The 9,075-nt window shown below is 37.9% G+C and overlaps 1 protein-coding gene across 2 annotated transcripts in view; it reads left to right on the forward strand.

The window, feature by feature from the left end:
- MOSPD2 (motile sperm domain containing 2) overlaps positions 1–8,596 on the forward strand; it is a 63,106-nt gene extending 54,510 nt beyond the window's left edge. Inside the window, exons 14-15 of one of the 2 annotated variants that reach the window (XM_061177984.1) lie at positions 5,418–5,520; positions 6,124–8,596. In XM_061177984.1, coding sequence (XP_061033967.1) covers positions 5,418–5,520; positions 6,124–6,261 — 241 coding nt within the window. In that variant the 3' untranslated portion in view covers positions 6,262–8,596. The remainder of the gene's footprint in view (positions 1–5,417; positions 5,521–6,123) is intronic. The other variant, XM_061177985.1, reaches the window with a different exon arrangement.
- The last annotated feature ends 479 nt before the right edge of the window (positions 8,597–9,075 follow it).

Here is a 9,075-nt window from a genome sequence, read left to right on the forward strand (position 1 = left end):
ACAGTATAGTTTTTCATTGTGGCACAAGATATGTTTACTAATATACCCAAATATCTTTCATTCTGTAATAAGAAGCCAAAAGTAGATAAACCTATGTGTAGTAATTAATGTTTCAGTATTTTATCTTTCAGTGAATTTCCTATCATTTAACTGAGCAAAACTCTAAAGTTTCAAGTTACCAAAGACATTTGGAAAACTTTTTAAGAGATATACCATAAAACATACTCATTGCTGATAAGTTCACCTAATGTTTATCTCACTGACATGTATCTAAATCACTTGCTCCCAACAATTGTTTAGACTCTTCACACAAACGCCAGGAGACATTACACAAAATCAGCCATCATGCCAAGGTGTTCTTCTTGCTGACAAATTTTGTAACAGAGGTAACATGAACTTATTTGAATAGTAAGCCCAGGTAGAATAAAGGTTGCATGTCTCTATTATATCTAATGTTGCTAACTCTGAAGACCTGCCTATCTAATTAAACCAACCAGTTAAGCCAGTTTGTTTTCTATTGAAGTATAATTGATTTACATTATATTGGTTTCAGGTATTCAACATAGTGATTTGATATTTTTATAGATTATACTCCATTTAAAGTTATTATAAAATAATGGTTGTATTCTCTGTGCTATACATTACATCCTTGTATCTTATTTTTTTAACATCTTTATTGGAGTATAATTAATTGCTTTACAATGGTGTGTTAGTTTCTGCTATATAACAAAGTGAATCAGCTATACATATACATATATCCCCATATCCCCTCCCTCTTGCGTCTCTCTCCCACCCTCCCTATCCCACCCCTCTAGGTGGTCACAAAGCACCGAGCTGATCTCCCTGTGCTATGCAGCTGCTTCCCACTAGCTATCTATTTTACATTTGGTAGTGTATATATGTCCATGCCACTCTCACTTCATCCCAGCTTACCCTTCCCCCTCCCCGTGTCCTCAAGTCCATTCTCTACGTCTGTGTCTTTATTCCTGTCCTGCCCCTGGGTTCTTCGGAACCTTTTTTTTTTTTAAGATTCCATATATAGGTGTTAGCATACAGTATTTGTTTTTCTCTTTCTGACTTACTTCACTCTGTATGACAGACGCTAACTCCATCCACCTCACTACAAATAACTCAATTTCGTTTCTTTTTATGGCTGAAGAATGTTCCATTGTATATATGTGCCACATCTTCTTTATCCATTCACCTGTTGATGGACACTTAGGTTGCTTCCATGTCCTGGCTATTGTAAATAGAGCTGCAATGAACATTGGGGTGCATGACTCTTTTGGAATTATGGTTTTCTCAGGGTATATGCCCAGTAGTGGGATTGCTGGGTCACATGGTAGTTCTATTTTTAGTTTTTTAAGGAACCCCCATACTGTTCTCCATAGTGGCTGTATCAATTTACATTGCCACCAACAGTGCAAGAGGGTTCCCTTTTCTCCACACCCTCTCCAGCATTTGTTGTTTGTAGATTTTTTTGACGATGGCCATTCTGACCGGTGTGAGGTGATACCTCATTGTAGTTTTGATTTTCATTTCTCTAATGATTAGTGATGTTGAGCATCCTTTCATGTGTTTGTTGGCAATCTGTATATCTTCTGTGGAGAAATGTCTATTTAAGTCTTCTGCCCATTTTTGGATTGGGTTGTTTGTTTTTTTTGATATTGAGCTGCATGAGCTGTTTGTACATTTTGGAGATAAATCCTTTGTCCGTTGCTTCGTTTGCAAATATTTTCTCCCATTCTGAGGGTTGTCTTTTGGTCTTGTTTATGGTTTCCTTTGCTGTGCAAAAGCTTTTACGTTTCATTAGGTCCCATTTGTTTATTTTTGTTTTTATTTCTATTTCTCTAGGAGCTGGGTCAAAAAGGACCTTGCTGTGATTTATGTCATAGAGTGTTCTGCCTATGTTTTCCTCTAAGAGTTCTATAGTGTCTGGCCTTACATTTAGGTCTTTAATCCATTTTGAGTGTATTTTTGTATACGGTGTTAGGGAGTGTTCTAATTTCATTCTTTTACATGTAGCTGTCCAGTTTTCCCAGCACCACTTATTGAAGAGGCTGTCTTTCCTCCATTATATATTCTTGCCTCCTTTATCAAAGATAAGATAAGGTGACCATATGTGCGCGGGTTTATCTCTGGGCTTTCTATCCTGTTCCATTGATCCATATTTCTGTTTTTGTGCCAGTACCATACTGTCTTGATTTAACCCAGCTTTTATTTACCAAAGATTATCCCAGATCATGTGAACTTGAAAAAAAATTGGGGGTTAGTTTCTATATTTCTGAGAGTTTTAGGAATATTTAATTTGAAAAGCACTTATTTTTCTTTAAGCCAGTTGAATAGTTTTTATGAATTAATCTTGGCAGTACCATTCAGAGGTAGAGAAATAGCAAACATTTATAACATACATATATAAACACATGTAAACATACAGATGCAAACCAGAGACCTTACAGCTTTGGTTCCAAAATTTTAGCCATGAATTAGGTACAATGACAAAACTCACTAGCTTATAAAAGAACAGTTGGATCCGAACTGTGTTTCTGGCAGTTGGAATAAGTTTACCTGCTCAGAGTGCTAAAGCTTTTTTTCTTTTTAAATTAATATTTGTGGGGGGGGTTTTGTTTTGCTTTTTTCATTTGCCCAATTTCAAAATAGCTCCTTTTATTTTTAACTTCTGATGAGCTTCATTTTCCTAAAGTTTGTATTTCTAAGAGCTGGCTATCAGGTCCTAGAGAAGGTGGGGTAGAAAATTTATATCTCAAAGGGACAGAGAAAGTATCTAAGTGTTTTTCCTGGAGTTTTGGGGGTACTTTACCTATTATCAGAGGTTTAGAGTAATTACCATTTAAATTTTTTCTTACTTTTCTAAGTACAGAACAGTTCTGTTTCCAGTGACCTGGTCTTTTATAATACCTACAAGTATTTTGAGATAAATAGGGCAGGTTTTGGAATGGTTAGAATAGGTGAACTTTGAATTGCTTCTAGAGCTGAATTTCTGGTTTTGTGAAGATTTGCAAGACAAAGACAGTTGCTTTTAATTCCTCAAAAAATTGGATTGCAGCCTGAATGACATCAAGGGACTGACCTGCCCATCCAACTACATTTTCTTCAATTTGCTTTATATCAGGGAGATTTCCAATTAAGATGGAAATCAAATGATTTCTATGTTCTGGAGTTTCAGGGCTTAATGCAGCATGCCTTTACAAAGTCTGTATAAAGCGTTCAACAAAGGCCTTTGAATGCTCTCCTTTTTCTGAGTGCACAATTCAACCTTGGACCAATTCACCTTAGGGGAAAAAGACCCTACTATTGCTTCTGTCAGCCCCTGAATATTGGCCTTCAGCTGATCCATTTCCTGATAATTTGGGAGGAATTCTGGTCATGCTGCCCGTGTGAGTGTGCCTGTTTTCCCTAGGGGGCCATCTGGCTTGTCTGATAACTACAGTATAATCATGGGTGTGAAGAACACCCCTTAGCAGCCAATCAAGGTCCCTGTGAGTGGGGAACTGAATGGCCACTGATCTTTTTAACTCTTCTCTAAATTTGGTAGATATCTTCTGAAAGTGGAGGTAAAAAGAGCTTTGTTAATTTCATCTTACTAAGGACGTCCCTAAGGCTGGCCACCATACTCCTTCATGTCCTCCTTTCAAGTTGGTCTTTCCATAGATACCAAGAAGACAATTGTTTAGGCTGAGAGCTCTCTAAAAAATGTTTAAACACAGAAGTTTTTCCAATTCAAAAGATCCATCATTTGGCCATTGATGAGTAGTAGGATCTTATATTAATCTCAGTAGCAACTCAAACCTATAAGCCTTTTTATGGCTTAACCATGGATGCAAGAGGCATCCCGAAAGGGGGTGCAAAAGATGCAGCCCTCACAAGATTCAGAAAGCTCACTCCCAGAGTTAGCCTAAGAAAGCAAAGACCTTCATTGTCACAGGTGGTAAGAATGGGGTCGTGAAAAGTGTCTCCAGTTTCCCATAAGAATGTGATATGCCTTCAGTTACAAACCTGTGACACTGGGTAAGCACTACTGGAATAGGACTTTTCCAGCCCTAAATAAGACAAGAAGGTTGAGACGACAAGGGGCCCTCATGACAGACGCCCACGAGAGCCGGTACCATCGGAGAATGCTGCTTATCAGTTAGTGTCTCGGATCCCCAGCCTATTCAGGTGGTCGCCAGATGCATGCAGACACATGCATCATCCAGCTGGCAGAGACCAGACAGAATATTCTAACTGGTCATAAAGCCAAGCTCTCAAGACAGAATAAAACAAAAGGAAAATCTCATCTGTCCTATGGTTCTCCTTATGACAACACAAAAGACAGAGATGAAAGAAAACAATGACCATCTCTGGGAGGAAAGAGGACCAGTAGAAGACAAAAATACTCATAACAAAAATCTCTACCAAAGTCACAATACCTAAGGAACTAGCTGACACAAATATTTTCTCCTGCTAATCTCAATTTGGAAAAGAAGGGACAAGGTGAAATTTTTACCTTCCTCTCTCAACTGCACCAGACTGAGATCCAGGAGAGCTGACTTTGGTAAGAATTCTTACCCTTTTCGGGCTTCTGCCAGTTTTCCAGAGTCCCATCTGCAGGCTCCCAAGTGAGTATGGTATCTCAGCAGCTCCCATGGTAGGTTGCCAAACTGTAGGAGAGGAAAAATAATTTTCCCTTTATTTTTCTAGGTTCTTGGCTAAGATTCCCCCCCATCCCCCCGTAATCATAGACAGATGAACAGAAGAAAACAGGAAAAAACCAGAAGTTTAATAGCATGTATACCTCCTGTATACTTGAGATAACCAGGAAAACAGTAAAACTTCCCGCAATGGCCCATGACACCACCTTAAATACCACCTCCAGCTAAAGAGAAAAGATGATGTTGGGGGTGAGGGAGCCAGTTCTGGGAGGATGGCGGGAAAAGCACAACATACACGGCTAAGGTTGTCCTGTGGATTTAAGTCTCTGCCTTCTCCACTGATAAGAGTTTCTAGAGATACAAAGTCATCCTCCTCTACCTGGCAGAGAGGGAGACACCCTTACAAATGGAGATTGCCCTTGTAACTGTACATGTCTCACAAAAAGGTAACTTCTATTCACTTTTCAGAGCTTTTACTGAAAAGTGAAAAAGCTTTCCACTTTTGTCTGCTTTTTCTTAAAAAATAACCAGCTCAAGATAAACCTTGTGCCACAGAGGCACGTTTTGGGGCGGCAAATTCTGCTCCCCTTCAAAGATACACACACACTGAGCTAGCTGCTCCCTTAGGTATATCTGGGGAGAGGAATGAGTACTTTCACCTCTGTTACATACACTTCTGTGTTTAACTTTTTTCATTTTACATTTTACTTTTCAAAAATTCATTAAAAACTTTAAGAAGTTATGTTTCCTTTGTACTTTTCATAGGTTAAGATGCCATATTGTTGAGAGCACTAAGCCAACCACTCTTACATTAAAAGACCATGCCTTTAACATGTCAGATAAAACCAGTGAAGATCTCTATCTACAAGTAAGTGTTCTTTCTTCCTAACTAAAAGTCCTTAATGTTAATCAATATTAGAAATCCATTTTTTCCCCACTGACATAAAGAAAACCTTTGGCGTAGACACGACAGAAATGCTCTCTTCTTTGTGAAGGGAAGCCAGATCAGAAATGGTAAGTGGTGAGTTACTTTTGGAGATCTTCTAACTAACTTTCTGAAAGCTCTGGCTATTTCAGTTTGGACTAGGGACCTTATAGCAAAGCGCATGGTGCTTTGGTGGGTATCGAAGAACTTGAACTCATGGAAAAGGTACCATGTAGTGCATTTAAATTTGAAAAAGGTGGAGGGGCTCTCTTGCTGAATAGCTGGTTTCAGTACCTCCAGGAAATGATTGCTTTGTTCCTTTCTCAACTAGAGAATTAGACCTTTTCAAAATGAGAATAAACAGATACACATCCGTTCACCAACCAAATCTAATTCTGCATTGCATTTCCAGCTCCCAGCCTTTCAGAGTAGATGGACTCTGTCCCGTAAATGTTTGTGGGATTTCTAATATTTCTGTTTGTCATGCACATGATTATTGTACTGTGTTATTGATACAAACCTTTCGTCCTTTTCTCCCCTCTTTAGCTCAATCGTTTACTAGAAAGCAATAGGAAGCTTGAAGACCAAGTTCAGCGTTGTATCTGGTTCCAGCAATGGCTGCTTTCCTTAACAGTGCTCTCGCTTGCTTTTGTCATCTCTTTCTTCTATTTGTTGTACAGTTAAAGAAGCGGTGCTCCGTAGGAAACGTGGCTTTTCCGTTCATTAGTTGGAAAAAGTAACACCCAGAACTTCTCCACCGTGCTGAAAGTGTCGCACATCTGTGCTTCCTGCAAGGAAATGTACGGCATTTAGGGGGGAACTGAAACATGTCTTGAAAATAAACCGTTAGAATAAGGAAACGCTGAAGGTATTGATTATAAGAGACTATAGGTAGTTAGTCAAGTAAGTAAAGGCATATCTGTTGTGTGACTTAATAGAGATAATTTATTTTTCCCTTTTGATTTAGTACTTTTAAAGCTTGTTTTATCATGTATATATGTTAGCTGAACGGAAAAGTAACATGCTTTGTTGCAGCCAAAAACTGTCATCTGCTTTTTTTTGACAGAATTATTATAGCTGAGCCAACTTATTAGCTTTTCTATACTATGTATATAGAAGAACATGTATATTGAAAAAACATACAGAGTAATTTCTGTAACCATGACTTTGTAATTTTGAGAACTACTAACAGATGCTAGTCGATGTTCTTTTGGAATGTACAACTACTTAATGCCAAACCACCTTTAGCCTTTGTTTCTTATCCGTCTTCCTTAATGGCCTGCCTGCCCTTTATTAATCTCAGACTTTTTAATGAACACTCACACTCTCTCATTTAGCTAGGATTTGGGGAACTAAGTCTGGTTGGATTTTCTCTAAATTCTGTCAGTCAGTAACATCCAGAAGAAGAACCTCTCCAGTCTTTTTTTACGCAGTTTCACGTTGCGCTCTCTGGCTGGACTCGGACCCTTTTGCTTCACTTATTCTAAAGGCCTGATCCTCCACTGGACCACCTTCACCCTCCTTTCTAAATGAAAGGAGTTAGTTAGATAAAATTTTTTTGAAAAGTAAGTTAGTTTTTGAGATGCATAGCAGTATAATTCATTTACATTTCAATTCCTTGCTAAAATCAGCCACGAGAAGGGAACTTGACCAAAGACTGGAGTATCGGTAAGGGTGAAAAAAAAAAAAAATCGAAAGTGTCACTTCTCCGTTTAAGAGTGAAAAATACTGTAAAAACTTCAGACCAGGGTTAATTGACTCACTTGATATATTCTGCCTTTGTCACAGCAATACTGAGGACGGTTCCTCAATTCGTAACATGATACACCTCGCAGGAGCAGAGCCTAATGAAAGTAGTTTGTTTTCTCATTTAATATAACCAGTTTCGGTCCATGTTGGTTCACATATAAATCTCCTTTATATGAAGGAAAAAAATAATAGTCTGCCTGTAAAATAAATTTTGAGTTTTGATTGAGCCATGTTTGGAGAATGTTTTATTCTGAGGTTGTAGTGTTGGCGGCTTTCATCTTGAGAACGTGATCCAAAACGGCGTTATGAAGAATGAAAAAAGAGTTCCTTCAAAATTGGCCTAGGAAATAAAACCTTAAATGGACACTGGTCTGATACTTTGTCTTAATTTGGGTTTTTCTGTTTCAGTTTGCCACCTCCAGACGTGAAAGTGACTGCAGCCCACCCTAAGTACTGTCCATAGTATCTCCCTGTGTGTGTGCACAGCGGTTTCCCCTTATATGTTAGATTCCTGGCTTTGTTATAATCTAATCCCAAAGTATCTGTGTATGTGTTTTGTTCTTTGGCAAATAAGCGAGGAAATACTCAAAATTGGAAATGTATTGTCCTAAGGGTGTCCCTTTAATGTTTCACATGAAAATTACATTGACTCACTAAAATGTTTTTCCCTGATGTCTGGCCAGTTGAATTTAATAACACTTCTTGTTAACATTTGTGTGTCTATTAAATGTTACTAAGCAAAATTTACTGAAAATTAACCATAAAATCAAAGGCATCTAAACTTTTGTACTTGTCTTAATTGATCACATATATTTACATTTGATTTTATTGTGTCTTCATTTGATTTTATTTAATCACATTTGTATGATTATTTTGAGTACGCTATAACTAATAATTTTATTTTTTAATATGTCATTACCTGTTCATGACCAAATTACCAAGGACCAACGTTCAGATTTAAATTATTTTCACTTGGAATGGAAATTCATAGAGTTTCCATGAAAACATTAATGAAATATCATTATAGGCAAGTAGCCTAAAAATACAATTGCTGGTAAACCTAGCCTCAAATTTCATAATATACCATAACTGTTTTTATATCTTGCCACTAATTTTGACTGGATTTAATAGCACTTTATTGTACAATTGCAAAAAAAAAATATATTCCTAGAATTGTTGCCGGTGTAATTTCTCTAATATTCTGGTGCTTTTCATATATTTTCAGTATTTTTATTACTATATTGGTATTTTCTTTGTATAAATTGATCAAAAGAACATGTTTTCTATTTTAATATGTTTTAGAAAAATAATTACATTTATGCAATAAATATCATCAGGAAAAACCTCTGGTCTCTAATTGATAAAGCATCTTAAAAATCAATGCTCAGGTTCACTCTGACCTTTCAAAGATCACATTAATTTCTTCTGGACCTACTTACCTTTTTATAAGGACGGCACCACAAACTTCCAAAGACACAATTGTGTCCTCAGGTGAACCCGTCCTTAGTGTGTCCCGTTTCTCCTCGCCCCTGGGTCAGGGTCTGGCTGCTCTTCAGGGGAGCTCTCCATTTTCCCGACTTAGCATTGGCCTCACTGTCACAGCTGGGGGCTTCATCACAGAACCTATCACTAGAGCGGCCACACGTGTCAGAATTGCCCTACATCCCCCAATCCTAGTACCTATACACCTGCCTGCTGACAGGAACCTGCAGGAAGCAGGCTGACAAGAAGTCCTACCTGGCTGCCGGG

The sequence above is a fragment of the Eubalaena glacialis genome, chromosome X (genome assembly GCF_028564815.1).
Source record: "Eubalaena glacialis isolate mEubGla1 chromosome X, mEubGla1.1.hap2.+ XY, whole genome shotgun sequence".
NCBI lineage: Eukaryota > Metazoa > Chordata > Mammalia > Artiodactyla > Balaenidae > Eubalaena > Eubalaena glacialis.